This window comes from Pseudocercospora fijiensis (genome assembly GCF_000340215.1).
Source record: "Pseudocercospora fijiensis CIRAD86 unplaced genomic scaffold MYCFIscaffold_2, whole genome shotgun sequence".
Taxonomy (NCBI): Eukaryota; Fungi; Ascomycota; class Dothideomycetes; order Mycosphaerellales; family Mycosphaerellaceae; genus Pseudocercospora; species Pseudocercospora fijiensis.
This window is the reverse complement of record NW_006921533.1, coordinates 6454883-6468861: the sequence shown is the minus strand read 5'-3', so window position 1 is coordinate 6468861 and position 13979 is coordinate 6454883. Positions and strand designations below refer to the sequence as shown.

Genomic DNA, 13979 nt, shown 5'->3' with positions numbered 1-13979 from the left:
GCAGTGCGGCCTGTCTAGTAAAGATTGAAGATACACAGGACAGTGGCTATTGTAGCTAGCTATTCACTCTAGCGTAGGAAGTAGTCTTCACATGCTCGAGATATAGGCCTACTTGTAAAGTCGTAGATCACATGATTGACGCCAAGTATGCGCTGAGACGGCTACCACCTGATATCTACGTTGTTTAGTCGACAATTCTACCTCTACATATTCACCTGTCTATTTACAAGCCACTTATTAGTCTATATCCCGACAATGGCACCCCCATCGAACGTTTCCATCGAGATTTACGTATGGATTACTATAGAAAGCGCGATTTTACGTTTGGCTTAAATCCCCGAGCTGGGCGAGGGGCGGAGTGTGTGACAGAGCCTCGGATAGTTCTGTCATCCATCGTTCAGTGTTCACGTGCAGGCAACGTGTCTGTGGAGGAACATGGGAGCGGGCCATGTCCGGTCGGGGCGTGGGCCGAGAATCTTCCGGACTTCTTCCTTCCGCCGCCTTCCCGATTCGGGGCGGAGGCCTCTCGTGATGCGGCGTGGACCGAGCCGTGCGTCACGGCAATTGACGGGTGAAGTTGTGACCTCCAACCTGATACGTGCGGGATATAGGCCTTGTAGAGTGCGTTTACCTCGCCGCCGGTGGATATCGTTTGTATAGGCTAATCCACCGATTATTCTACCTCTTGTCTTCTACCGCTTTTCTACCGAGCTGTTTATATACTATTTAGGTAGATATAGTCGGTAGATTGTAATTAATTACTATAGCGTCGTCCGAGCGCGGTATACTATATCTAGTAGGTATAAGCGTCTACCGAAAACCCGGTTTAAAAGCGCGTATTCGGTAGATAGCACGCGTCCTCGAATATAGTACTATATTATAATATTTTATCGCTTGCTATTACTATAGACTCTAATACGCGCTACCGTATCGGTCTCTTACTTTATATAATAGCCGGCTATTAGAATGCGACACTTACCGCCCTCCTACGCCGGAAACAACGTAAAAAGTGGTATAAACTAGCGGGCGTAGTATAGACGCTTATATAGGCGAAGAAGAGTCGATATAAGGTATTTTAAGTACTATTCGGACCGCCGAAGGAGAGCTACGATATAACAGGCCTGCGGCAGGTAGTATTAAGGAGTTTGATTAATAAATTAGACGAGAAGCTATTAGTACGTTGTCGCGGGAGGAAGGACGATTTAATAGTCGCTAAGAAGGTAATAATCTATTATAACTTCGTATACTATAACTATACGATAATAGACCTAAGAAGGCACTATTAGCACTCGTTACGGACCTTTCATCTAGTAATAAAGGAAGTTAGCAAGGCGCTCTGTTAACTAGCGGACGAATATATATAAGAGCCGGAGTTAGCGACTTACCCTAGGCTTATAACTAGAAAAGATGCTAGAAAGTTTAGATACTTCGCGGATTGTCTAGGAGCGATTAATAGCACGCTTATTCTAGTAAGTGTGCCGTATTTAGAACAAGGTCTATATCGTTATAGGAAGAACTTTATTGCGTAGAATGTAATAGCGGCCTATAGATTTAATATAGTTGTTTACTACGTTCTTGTCGGTTACGAGGGAGCTAGAAACGACGGTTAGGTATTAAAGAAGGCGTATTCGAAGGGATTTGAGGTAACTGCTAGTAAGAAGTATTTAGTAGACAGCGGTTATACCTTTAAGGATAAGCGGCTTCTCGTACTATACGAAAGGACTCGATACTACCTTCGAGAACAGGCCGCTACTAGCAGGCGCCCTATTAATAAGGAAGAGTTATATAACCTCCGTTACGCTTAGCTTCGCAACGTTATCGAGAGGTTATTTAGGGTAATATAGAAGCGCTTCGCACTTATTAAATAAGGTCCCTATAAATACTATTCGATACGCTCGCAGTCGAGGTTTATTATATCCTATTTTGTGCTCTATAACTTTATTCTTCGCTATAGAGCGTAGCCTCTCTCGCAAGAGCCTAAAATTACTAAAGTCTACCTTTCTAAGATCGAGGACGACGACGATAGACTACTAGATACTATTGCCGATAGTAACGACCCTTACTAGCGCTATCGTAAGCGGTTTTCGCAGTTTATATAGGATGATTATAAGCAATATCTAGAAGACAATAGTATAGATAAGAGGGAGGTCTAAGAAGCTAAGTTTTAGGCGTAGAGGTTAGAAGCGATAGCTACTATACTAGCAATATATAGTAGCGAGGAGACCGCATTAATTTGTATAAGGAATTTAGTAAGGAATAGGCTTGTCTGCTCTGTCTGCTATATTCTAGCACTTCTAGTATCTAGCTTAACTTCTTTAATATTGCTATACGTCTAAATATCCGGCTTCTTAGCACTCTATTGCCTTAAACTAGAGTTCGAGCTATTAGGATATCTTTTCGCTATATATGTTCTACCCTATACGTAACATTGATTTTGCTAGTAAAAGCTAATAACACCTTTACGTAAATTAATAGTATAGACCCTAAGCTATATTTTAGGCGAAAAATAGCCCTAACTATCGGAACCCTCTACTAAAAGTTAGACTTCGAGAACTCGAAACCTATCTCTTCTACTATTACAAACCCTCTCCTTAATAACAATATAACAACCTACTGCCGACTATATCTATACGGTATTTAGAAGCTCCCCGACGGCGTATACTTAGTATAATAATAGTTATTTATACCTGTAATAGGCGCCGGTCTAGGTTTGATATCCTATAGCACCTAGCGGAAGTATTAATCTAGATGCTCCTTCTTCTTCTTATCGCGTACCTATTTCCTTACGACGGCGATATAGCCTTTATTAGGCTTGCCTACTTCAATTGCAAGCAGCGCGCGGTCTGCTATACTAATGCCCTATAGGATATTATCGTCTATAAGGCGATTAGCGACATTACTAGCGTTAATATCGTACCTATAATTAAAGCGCTTCTTCTCGGCTTTAATCTTCTTAGTAGCCCGCTCCGTACGCTCTCGCTCTCGCTTAGTAATAGCATCTTCTCGTACCGCTTTAGCATTATCTCGAGAAGCCTTTAAGAAGGCCGAGAATGTCTACTATAGTAGAATTTAGCTCTTTTTAATTATATCGAGAAGGGCATTATTATCCTTTCTACCCTTCGAGGCAGCGTCTAAGGCGGCTTGCTTCTAAGCGGCTTCTTTCTTCGCAATATTAGCATTCGCGTAGCGCGCGGCAATAAGGACCTAACGCTCTATTTCTAACATAATTAATAGGTCTATCTTACTATTAACATCCGCCTTTACGAGCGAGTCTCGTTCTTCTATTGTTATACTATTAGGTAGCGGCAACTCGTCCGACTCTGCCTCTTCTTCGCCTTCGCCGTCGTCTTTATCGTCCTTATTGTCTATATCTACGTCGCTATCCTACGCTAAATTATTGCTAGTGCTAGCCTCGTAGCCGCTCGCAATATTTAACTCGATAATCTTAAAGAGCTCGCTTATAAACTCCGGACACTCGTCGCGCTATTACTTATACTCTAGATACTTCCGGAAGTACTTATTAGTAACCTCCTTATCCCCTAGCTTTGCTAGATAGCTATTCTAACCGCTTATATGCTTCAAGTAAGCAGTATAAGGATAATATTTCTCCTTAAACGCGCGCTACTAAGCCTTTAGTCCTTCTAGCTTGAAATATAGCTTAAAGGTTATACTTATTTGCGTAGCTATTCTACGGTAGAGTCGGACGTAGAAGCTATTGCTATAGTTTAATAACTGCTTGTCCTTTAGCTTCTTTACCTCCTTTAAGAAGTATATCTTATATTCTTCTTACTAGCGGACAACCTCTAGAAACTTATAGCCTATATCCTTATTAGTACCCTCTTTAGCTAGCTTCGACTTCTTCGCCTTCTTAGTAGGCGTCTTCTTTATAGCGGCCTTCCGTTTAGCAGGTGTCGTAGTAGACTTCTTCGGCGCTATTTAAACGAGTAGAATAAGTAATAATATCGACCTATAGAGCGGCCTTTAATTAATAATAATAATAACCTATCTACGAGGCTAGACATACGAAGTGCGCGCGTATTACTAAGGCGGATACCACCGATGCACAGTCTTTCTAATCTACCGAGTTATCCACCGATTTGCTTACCTTAAAAAGCGGTTAAGAAGAAGAATGAAAACCGGTGGCATCTTTCAAAGTATCGTTATTCCACCGATCCACCGGCGGCGAGGTAAACGCACTCGTAGTACAGTACATACAATCTGTGACCGACGTGGTCCATGTCAAGAGCCTGAGGGCCTCGGCAATGTCGGCGACAGTCAAGACGGGACGGAGCCAAGCACCGAAAAGGCGACAGGATCTGATATCCCTGTCGCTATCCACGAACACGCGAGTGTGGAGGAGCATGGAGGCCCGTGGCGACACTCGCGGGGCGAGGCGATGTTATGTGCTGCGCTGCGCTGCGCTGCGTGGATATACTTAGTGTGCATGCCCCCGAGCCGAGAGTAAAGAGGGGAACAATTGGTGCAAATTCGCTCGGCGGTGAAGCTCTCATCAGGTCGAGTCTCCTTCAGCGGCCATCATGGATCCAATGGGCGAGAAAGAGGCTTCATCGACCCATCATGTCACAAATCTGGAGTACGATCTCAACAAAGGACCTGTGGTGAAGGAGGCAAATGTAGCTTCCGTCGCTCTGACTGCAGCGGTGAATGCGCAGAAACCTTCACTATGGAGCAGGAACATGATCAAGCTGTACGCCATCATGGGCATCGGCTATCTCGTCTCGACGATGAACGGCTTTGACAGGTATGAAGGGTGGTGGTATGCTTCGAGAATTCTGCTGACCCAGTGCGACCAGTTCTCTGATGGGATCGATCAATGCCATGACCAGGTAAGGATGCACCTCCAACCACTAATCGACGGACCCTCCACTAAAGCCCATGCAGCTATCAGAAATCCTTTGGTTTGAACGGAGCTGGCAGCACCACTGGCATCATCTTTATCATTTACAATCTCGGCCAGATTGCTGCCTTTCCGTTTTGCGGTTTCTTGGCAGACGGCTACGGACGTCGATGGTGCATCTTCATTGGTTGCCTGTTGGTGTTGATCGGCACAGCCGTTCAGGGAAGCGCCCATAGTATGGGACAATTCATCGGCGGACGCTTCATACTAGGTTTTGGAGCCAGTATCGCCAGTGCCGCAGGACCTGCCTACACGGTAGAATTGGCACATCCAGCGTACCGCGGCACCATGGCCGGCATGTAAGTTCTATGGCGCTGGTCATGTTGCAATCATGTCGTGTGGGCTAATCGTTTGCTCGCAGGTACAACAATTTCTGGTGGCTGGGCAACATATTAGCGGGCTGGACAACATACGGCACCGACTTGCACATGGCTGAAAGCAGTTGGGCCTGGAGAATCCCGACTATAGTCCAATGCGGCCTTCCAAGCCTCGTTCTATGCTTGATTTTGTTCTTTCCCGAAACACCGAGGTGGCTGGTCATGAAAGACCGTCGCGAGGAAGCCATCGCAGTCTTGGCAAAGTATCATGGCGACGGCGATGCACATGCGCCCATCGTGACTCTCCAGATCAATGAGATCTGTGAAGATATGTCGCAAACAAGCAATGACAACCCGTGGTGGGACTTCCGAGAGCTCGCAAATACTCGAGCTGCTCGATACCGTCTGTCCATGGTGATTGCCATGGCTTTCTTCGGACAGTGGAGCGGGAATAATGTCGTCAGTTACTTCATGCCAGAGATGATCAAGCAAGCGGGTGAGTGGTGGCGCAAGGACGTTGCAACCCGAGAATTTCCTGCTGACGCACACATACATATAGGCATCACAGATACCAGCAAGCAGCTCTTGATCAACGCCATCAACCCGATTTTCAGCATGCTGGCAGCAATCTACGGCGCCACTTTGCTAGACAAGCTCGGAAGACGAAAAATGCTCCTGGGCGGTCTGGCTGGCGGTCTCGTGGCATACTGCTTGCTTACAGCCTTCACGGCGGCATCGGAGAAGCATTCGAATCTCTCATACGGGACGATCGTGTCCATCTACTTGTTCGGAATCTGCTTCGCTTGGGGCTGGACGCCTTTGCAGACGCTTTATGCTGTGGAATGTCTTGAGAACAGGACACGCGCCAAGGGTTCTGGTCTCAACTTCCTCTTCCTCAATGTGGCCATGGTCGTCAACACCTATGGAATCAGCGTCGGCATTGCCGAAATCGGATGGAAGTTGTACCTAGTCTACATCGGCTGGATTTGTGTCGAGCTCGCGGTCATCTACTTCTTCTTCGTCGAGACAGCGGGCAAGACTTTGGAAGAGCTGAGATCAATCTTCGAAGCACCTAACCCTCGGAAGTTTTCTACGAGGAAGATCAAGGTCGAAATGGATGATGCTGGACATGTAGTGCACGTGGCATAGCGAATGAGAGGCGGTATGCCAATGGCAATCACCATAACATTTCTAATGATTTGTCGTCTTTGCAGCTTCGAGCTACCCTGAACGCAGCTTGCTGTACAATCTATCATCTAGATGACCCAATCCAAGGACTAAACCAATGATCAGAACCTGCCCGAACTCTACTCGCTACGCGAATCCCACTCAATGGGTATTGTTACACCAGAACGCCATCCCTATGCATACTCCTCTTCAACCCCAACAAAAAAAAAGCACACCCTAATTCCTTCTCGAATTCTTCGGCGCATCATACACCCCATTGCTGTAATTGACAGCATACTTCATAGCAAAAGGCCAGCCGAGGAAGAGGACCACCAAGGGGTAGAATTTGGCGGCACGTGCAAACCTGGTCGTGTAGAATTCCCAAGCTACTGGGTGAGGTCTCAGAAATGCGGTATCCCGGGCGAAGGGATGTGCTTCCTTGAACATGTTTCGGAATCTTCTGGCGGCTTGGATGACAGCAGGCTAGGCATATGTCAGTGTTGGGAATGACATGTTGGTGGATGAAGTGGGACTCACTGTTGTGTCTACTGAAGCTACGTGGACTGCCGGGGTGAATGCGTTGATGGTGCTCATGGTTATGGTGATTTCGTGGTGCTTCGGACGTGGCTGTCGAAGTTGTTGACTACTTTGGGCTTGAGCGTTGTCGTGATTTATGTGATGAGTTGAGGTGATGGGATGCTTGCGGATCTCAGTGAAGAAGAGTACGTGAAGCAACCACATCTACTTATCTTATACGAAGCCTACGACACCGGACATGTTCAAACCACGCCATCGAGCCCGGATGCTTAGGACAATGTCGGCATGCTGGGAGAACAGAAAGTGCATAAACATTCTCTCGGAACGTCTCGCTGACATGGGTGTGGTTGGTTCGTTGTAGGGCAGGGAAGGGGTTTGGTCGGCTTGTGGTTGATCGGTCTCGCCATGTGTCAGGAGGTGACGGCTGCAATAATCGTCGGAGCACGCCGTGAATAGGACTCCGAGCAGCCGGATGTGTGATTCGGGAGGTGTTGCGGAGGAAAAAGCCAAGGACTTCTCACCGATCACGTGCTTTGGACTTTCGGCGTCACAACAGCCGAGCCTTCTTCAGACTTCTCACGCCATATCATGTCTCACCTCTCACACAATCAGGAACTGTCGACGCCGACGAACGCGAACAGACTACTCTCCACGGCAAGACATCATCGCCTCCTCCACCCTTTCACGAATACCCCTACGCCTTGAGTTCGCCGCTCTTCGACAGCTCCAGACTTACGATATGCAAGAATCGGCAACATGAAAGCAGCCATCCAACTTCCGCTTTGGCTGAAAGATCAGCATGACGATATATCTGCCACTGTGCGTGGACAAGCTATTGGCCTACGCCACCACTCTATTGCTTACTATATATCAGAACGTAAGGATCGCCATGATTAACCGGATATCTAGTCTCCAGCGCGTTGAAGTTTGTCGCCTCTACGACACTGTCGTCGACTAAGAAGAAGCCGGACCCAGACACGTCTCTTACGCCAGCAACATAGTGCCCAGAAGTTGTCTTCTCTCCCCTGTGGAATACAATACCGTCCAAGCGATACAGCGCAACTTGTTCATCTTCGCAATACGGTTCCAGGTCCAGGTACTCCGGGACTTTCACATCATCCTTGATCTTGACCTCTTTCAGAACACCGCCCACAAGCTGATGTTTTCCGTCCTTAGTCTGTGGCACGGCGAATCTATTCAATTGAACGACGAGAACCTCCGGGGTTTTGATGAAGCGGTGGGTCTGGATATGCTCCATATCGAGCCTCAGGTGTCTCCTCCTTTTGCAAGCTGCACTGTCGCACTTGAGCTCTAACCGTTCCACGTATGTTTCTTTCAGATATCGCTCCATTCCAAACAGATTCCGCTCTGGCTGCTGGATATTGAGCACTAATCCCATATCCATTTGCTCGGCTTCGTGTAGAGTAAAGCAGTGCTTGCACTTCCAGCTTCGCCTGATCCGACCCTCGAAGACTTCGGACGTTTTGCTTTTTGCCACTTCTTCCAGATGTCGCAGCAGGAATCGCAACAGCAGCATCGGGTCATCTTGCCTGCTCAAGTGCCATCCCGATAAGTCATGCCCTTGCTTTGGTATGTTGGCTAGAAGCGTCCTTCGGAACTCCAGTCGCATGAGCATGGACGACCTTGTGGCACTGGTCGGGTTCCAGTAGTCCTGAAAAAGCTTCTGGAGTGCGCAGACCAGACAGCCGTCTGACGACTTGGCGCAATCATGATGAATCTGGCCGAGCAAGCTGTATACCGCTGGGGTATGAAGCAGACACTGCAGGATCGAATTCTGGAAACAGTCGTTACCACCATTGCGGAACCCCAGTGGTCGCTTGGCTTTTAAGGACTCCGGCCATTCTCTGGAGATTCTGCCACTTGCCACTCCTTGTGGGATGATGGGTCTTCCGGCGCCCTTCTTATCTCGACCATTCTTCTTCTCCCACAATAAAGACTTGCCCGATGCCTCGCCAGAATTCTTCCCTGGCGACTCTTTCGGCGGCTTCAAAGTAGGACCCTCTGGCTTTTTGGTGCCTTCTCCAGATGCGCCCGACTTGCGCTCGGGCTTGGTCTTGCGCACAGGCTTGATCGGACTGTCTCCTCTGCTTTTGAAGACTTTTTTGGGCGCGTGAATACCGGTCCTCGGAATGATCGCCAACGGCTTTCTTCCTTGCCGCTTTTGAGCTCTCTGTTTCAGGAACGCCAGCAAATTTTCTTCTCGATGGGTTAGGAAGCTGGAGACCGGCTCTAGAGTGCCATCGCGAAGACCTCGAAGGAATGCTGCGAACTTAGCAAACATCTCGAATATTCAAATTGTGCTTATGGTACCAAGAATCTTCAGTAACGCCAGGGGAAATGGAAATTCTTACTCCTCACGACTGACGGATCGGGTCTTTTGTTGGCATTGTGCACAGATTGCAGAGCCCAGACTACGACAATGAATCAGTCTTCAGTGTGCAACCTGTCGTATCCGGACATTCATCAAAGACATTCTCTGGCTTTGTCTGAAGATTGATCAATTTTGGGGCGGGAGTGCACTCTTTGTCCCGGAATTAGCACCGGCCTTGAACGACAAGCCGCACCTGGGAAACATGCTCTAGCTAGAGTCAAGCAATTTTCGCAGTGATCATGAGGAGTCCTCGGTAGATGTATCGGATCAATGCACTACCCACATGGAAAGAAAAGCGAGCCGGAAGGATCTGTTTGGGCGAAGGTGAGTTTTGAAACATGCTATGCTGAAGCGCCCGTGCTGCATATCGAACACTAAAAGCCGCAATCTACATCTTGCTATACACCAAAATATACGATTCTATCCTCTTTTCACCAAGTCTCGGGCGCCGCATGTTGGCCCAAGCCAGGTCTGTGGTGACAAGGGTGTCGTTAACGAGGCAGAAGTCTCGCAAGTTGTTATACTCACGGACCATAGCAACATAATGTCCTCTATCGGTCCTCTTGCCAGAATGCGCAACGACTCCGTCCAGACGATACACGCAGTCTTCTGTCACCTGATAATGATCGACAAACTGGTTGAGATTGAGGATCTCTGGGTAGTAGACCTCAGTTTCCTCGGCCAGGATCTTCGTGTTATTCCCTGTCACACCATCAAATGTCGAAATGGCCAGTCTAAGCACAAGGATTTCCGATGCGTGGGTGAGGAGAGTCGTCACGTTCCTATCTGGACCATCGCATTCTTCGCACGTATAAGTCTGCACCCCGTTGCCGAGAAAGTCTTGCAGACAGCCGTTCAACGATCTCCAACCGTCGGGCGATGTGTTGACTGGAATTTCGAGCATGAACGATGCCTGCGCGAGTGGTGCCGTCGATACGCTTCCACACGTCCGGCACACCCGCGTCGATTCGAATCCCATCTCGAACATCTTCCTGAAGCTTTCCGAGCTGCTCTTGGAGCCTATCTGTTCCGTCACAAGGTAATGCAGAAAGTCATAGGCATCGGCTTGCTGATTCCTCAAGAAATCCCCACCGAGATCTGCGGTCAGAACCGGTAAATTCGCTCTACAAGCCGCGTAGAAAGTTCTGAGTTTCGCTTTTCGCTCTTTGTCGTCGTCTTTTTCCCAGTATTGGTACAGCAAGTCTTGAAGGGCGCACAGCACGCATTTGTTCGGTTTCGAGGCGCAGGTTTTGTGGATTTTGCCTAGGTAACGGTAGAAGGCTGGGACGTGGAAGATTGCTTGGAGGGATGCGAGTTTGTAGCAATCGTTTGAGGTGTTGAGGAGACCTTTGGATGTCGGGGAGCCGACGGGAGGGAATCTTCTTTTGGGGAGATTTGTGTGTGGATGAGTTGGGATTGCTTGTCGGTTCGTTCGCACGATTTTGCCATTTCGCTTGTGGAGTTGGGGGCTTCTTTCGGCTTTGGGCTTGGGGGTTCTTCTCTGGGGACTGGGGGGGGTTGGGAAGAGCGCAGCTGATCCGTCTTGTGGCAGCCATGGTGGTGGATTTGTATTGCAGTTCGAAGGATTTGATTTTTTTCTTTTTTTTGGCGCGATGATGAGACCTGCTCAGTAAGGGAAAAGGAACGAATACAGCGAAACGATGGGATGCAATGAAGATCGATGAAGAATCTGAGGGACTGCTGGGATCAGAAAATGGCTTGTCTTGAATGAATCCCGTGCTGAGAAAAGGGCCATATGAGAACTCAAAGGAATGAGCAATATGGTGAAATGGGATGCGAAATTGCTTGGTCTTCAACAAAGATATCATCTTCAAGTTGAATTTCCATTCTTGAGGGAACAATTTGTTCAGGTTTATCTCTTTGTTGATATGCATGTAGTGCTCTGGCAAACAAAGCGAGCTCGTCCTCCTAGAGGGACTGTCTCACATGAACTGGATTGGGTGAGCGAGGTGTGAACAAGAATCGGAGTGAGAAACAATAGTGAAGGAAAATGCGACTGCGGCCGCTTCTCATTGAATATTGAACAAATTGAACCTTAAGCCTGTATATGCGGATCCTGCCGCTGGCATTAGACTCTGCTATAGACTATCACATAGGGTAGAAAAGTCACGCCATCATCGCCGTCATCGCTGTCATCGCTGTCATCGCCGTCATCGACGCCAAGTGTCACCCCGTTCAGAAATCCATCGATATCCTGAGGCACATAGATGTTATTGTCGTCGCATAGGGCGAACTTCCCCTCATCAGTCCTGCTTCTGGCCACAGCAATGTAATGGCCGCTCTCTCCTGTACCAGTGTGGTAAACAACGCCCATAAGCTTGTACGTGAGGCGGCTGAATTCCAGGTCATCCGAGAAATCGCTGAGATCCAAGTATTCTTCGTACGGAATTTCGTCCTCAAACTTCTCCGTTTCTCCATCGCGATACACTGGCAAGTTGGTGACCTCATCGATTGGGTATCCCAGACGTTGGGTACGTATTACTAGGACTTCTGGGGCTTTAGTGATACGAAAGCGCTTCGTGTGTTCCAGTGGCTCCTGCTGAGGCGAAGCCTCTCGAGCAGTTGTGCAAGTCTCGCTCTCGCACCGGAATGCAGCTTTAGTTGAGAGAGTGGCCTGGTCGATGTAATCGATCAAGTTTAAACCTCTTTCTGGCAGGAGACTGAAAGGGTTGACATCCAAGCCGGGCTCTGTTTGCTCTTGGTCGTCTTGATGCTCCTTATCGCAGACTGTGCATGTCCACGTTCCGTGATACTTGAAATCGAAGGCTCTTGATAGCAGTGCGCTTGCGGCACTATCATTGGCCACCTGATCTTTGAGAATCTCCAGCAACCCTTTCCAGAAGTCATAAGACGAACACTGCTGGTCATTTAGTACCTCTTCTTCGATGAGGTCGCCGGGTGCAGGGTCTGAGGTGCTCTGGGAGATGTCTGTCTGAAGAGCTTTCCTGAACTCCCGCATGAGTTTGAGGAGCTCTTGAGATTCAGAATGCTCAGCATCGTCATGTGGATTCCAGTACTCCTGTACGACTTTCTGCAGAACGCACATGGTACATTGACGAGCTGGTCGATTGCAGTCCTTATGGATATTTCCAAGCAGGTGATAGACATCAGGAGTGTGTATCAGACACTGTAACAGCGCATTTCGGTAGCAAGAAACGCCTTTGATGTTAGACAGGCCTTTGGTAGTGTTTGAACTAGTCCTTGGAAATCTTTTCCCAATGCGTCCGGCAAGGACGCCGCGTGGAATCACATCTCGGTGGATGCGATGGTCTCTTCCATCTCGCTTCCGCCAAGATGACTTGGATGCTGCTGATTGCGATTTCGGTGGTTGAGAAGTCGGTGAATTGGCTGAAGCATCGCCGTCCGGTGAGTCACTGCGTCCACACACCGGGCATTTCTGGCCGGCGGTAACTGGTTTAGATGTGGATTGTGTAGCGGTCTCTGACTTGGCAGCTTCTGCAATTCTTGCTGCTTGCGCGGCCTTGGTTGCCTTTTTCGTCCTGCTTTTCTGGATTGCTGCTGCTTTCAGCTCAGCCTCTCGCTGTGCATAGAAGTCAGACTCGGTCTGCGTTCTGGCGGACCTCAAGAGTCTCTTAGACATTGCTCTCCAGAGGATTTTCAATTAATTCTGCGAATATTGTAACAGTGGCTGAGACCAGCTCAACTCGCAAGCTAGAGAAATGTGCTGACGGAAATGGTATATGTATGGAAACGCTGAACGAAAGTGCTGGCTGTACCGAACAGATCGGAAGGTCCGTTCGCTTCATACTCATCTTGCTCTTTTGTTGCTCATGCAGGAACAATTTCGCTGATGGGACAATGACAACAATGAGGTGAAATTGGGTAAGGCTGGAAATAGAACAGCTCTTCTTTCACCCATTGTCGTCAAGGACGTGAACAATGCCATCAAGGCCCAGGAGAGAGGTCATAGTATCAATGAATGTGCTTCGGTGGCGATAGCATGTGGAAGTGATGAAGTGATGCTGAGATGATAGGAAGCAGATGAGGAAGCAGAAGGAAGTTGGTGATGGTGATCGATCATCGGTCAGCGGGTGCGGTCCGCTGAAAACACTAACTCAAATCGGTATGGCGGAGTTACTTTCGTGACTGCCGGAGAAACTCAGTTCCGCTCTCGCTCGTATTCTCTTCTTCTCGTATTTTGCTCTACGCCTACGCCTACGCCTACGCCTACGCCTACGCCTACGCCTACGCCTACGCCTCCGCCTCCGCCTCCGCCTTCGCCTACCTTACGTGCAGACATACCGATCAACTAGCGTGAGCGAACGCTCTATTGCCCTCCGTCGTGCCTAAGATCTGATCTCAACGCAATTCTTTATCCTCAGCCCTGATCACGGCGCCTCGATGGCATGACCATCTCTCCCAGCCACGCCAAGCGGGAACCGTGAATGATGAAGTTAATGAACCTCGTTGACAGGGGAATTGGGATGCGTGGACATGGTGACATCCTCGTCGCCAACTGCAGTCATGCGGTGTGGCGGCAGCGCGAAGGCGGAGACTAGGTAAAGCGCGTCGAGATAAAGACATCATAGATATGGCTGGGCTGCTTCACCTTGTCGTCCGTCTAGGAGAGTAGTATGCCAGTGGCTGTTGCAGCCTTGACACTAGA

At 48.5% G+C, this 13979-nt stretch overlaps 4 protein-coding genes across 4 annotated transcripts; 2 read left to right on the top strand and 2 right to left on the bottom strand.

Moving 5' to 3' along the window:
* Nucleotides 1-4547: 4547 nt before the first annotated feature.
* MYCFIDRAFT_29831 (uncharacterized protein) lies at nt 4548-6384 on the top strand (the record flags this gene model as incomplete). The annotated part of the gene is made up of 5 exons (XM_007924163.1): nt 4548-4762; nt 4815-4847; nt 4903-5217; nt 5280-5731; nt 5795-6384. The coding sequence occupies 5 exons, from the start codon at nt 4548-4550 to the stop codon at nt 6382-6384; spliced, it is 1605 nt and encodes a 534-aa protein (XP_007922354.1).
* MYCFIDRAFT_210593 (uncharacterized protein) lies at nt 6372-7112 on the bottom strand. Its single transcript, XM_007925715.1, has 2 exons — nt 6940-7112; nt 6372-6885 (listed from the first exon to the last, which is right to left on the bottom strand). Exons 1-2 carry the CDS (start codon nt 6994-6996, stop codon nt 6640-6642), a joined length of 303 nt encoding a protein of 100 aa, XP_007923906.1. The 5' UTR covers nt 6997-7112; the 3' UTR covers nt 6372-6639.
* Nucleotides 7113-8979: 1867 nt separating this feature from the next.
* MYCFIDRAFT_206929 (uncharacterized protein) lies at nt 8980-13839 on the bottom strand (the record flags this gene model as incomplete). Its single annotated transcript, XM_007925713.1, has 14 exons — nt 8980-9677; nt 9707-9719; nt 9767-10957; nt 10992-11232; nt 11279-11360; nt 11387-11430; nt 11463-12944; nt 12997-13201; nt 13229-13414; nt 13452-13495; nt 13569-13594; nt 13624-13671; nt 13706-13776; nt 13808-13839. 14 exons carry the CDS (start codon nt 13837-13839, stop codon nt 9599-9601), a joined length of 3744 nt encoding a protein of 1247 aa, XP_007923904.1. The 3' UTR covers nt 8980-9598.
* On the top strand, nt 9264-9738 carry MYCFIDRAFT_206930 (uncharacterized protein; the record flags this gene model as incomplete). Its single annotated transcript, XM_007925714.1, has 4 exons — nt 9264-9332; nt 9364-9394; nt 9430-9474; nt 9519-9738. 4 exons carry the CDS (start codon nt 9264-9266, stop codon nt 9566-9568), a joined length of 195 nt encoding a protein of 64 aa, XP_007923905.1. The 3' UTR covers nt 9569-9738.
* Nucleotides 13840-13979: the final 140 nt, after the last annotated feature.

What these genes read in the sequence shown, in the direction of transcription:
- MYCFIDRAFT_210593 (XM_007925715.1), bottom strand. Translation starts at nt 6,996, where the DNA reads ATGAGCACCATCAACGCATTCACCCCGGCAGTCCACGTAGCTTCAGTA. An exon ending in TAGCTTCAGTAGACACAACA is followed by an intron (nt 6,886 to 6,939) that starts GTGAGTCCCACT and finishes ACATATGCCTAG; the next exon opens with CCTGCTGTCATCCAAGCCGC.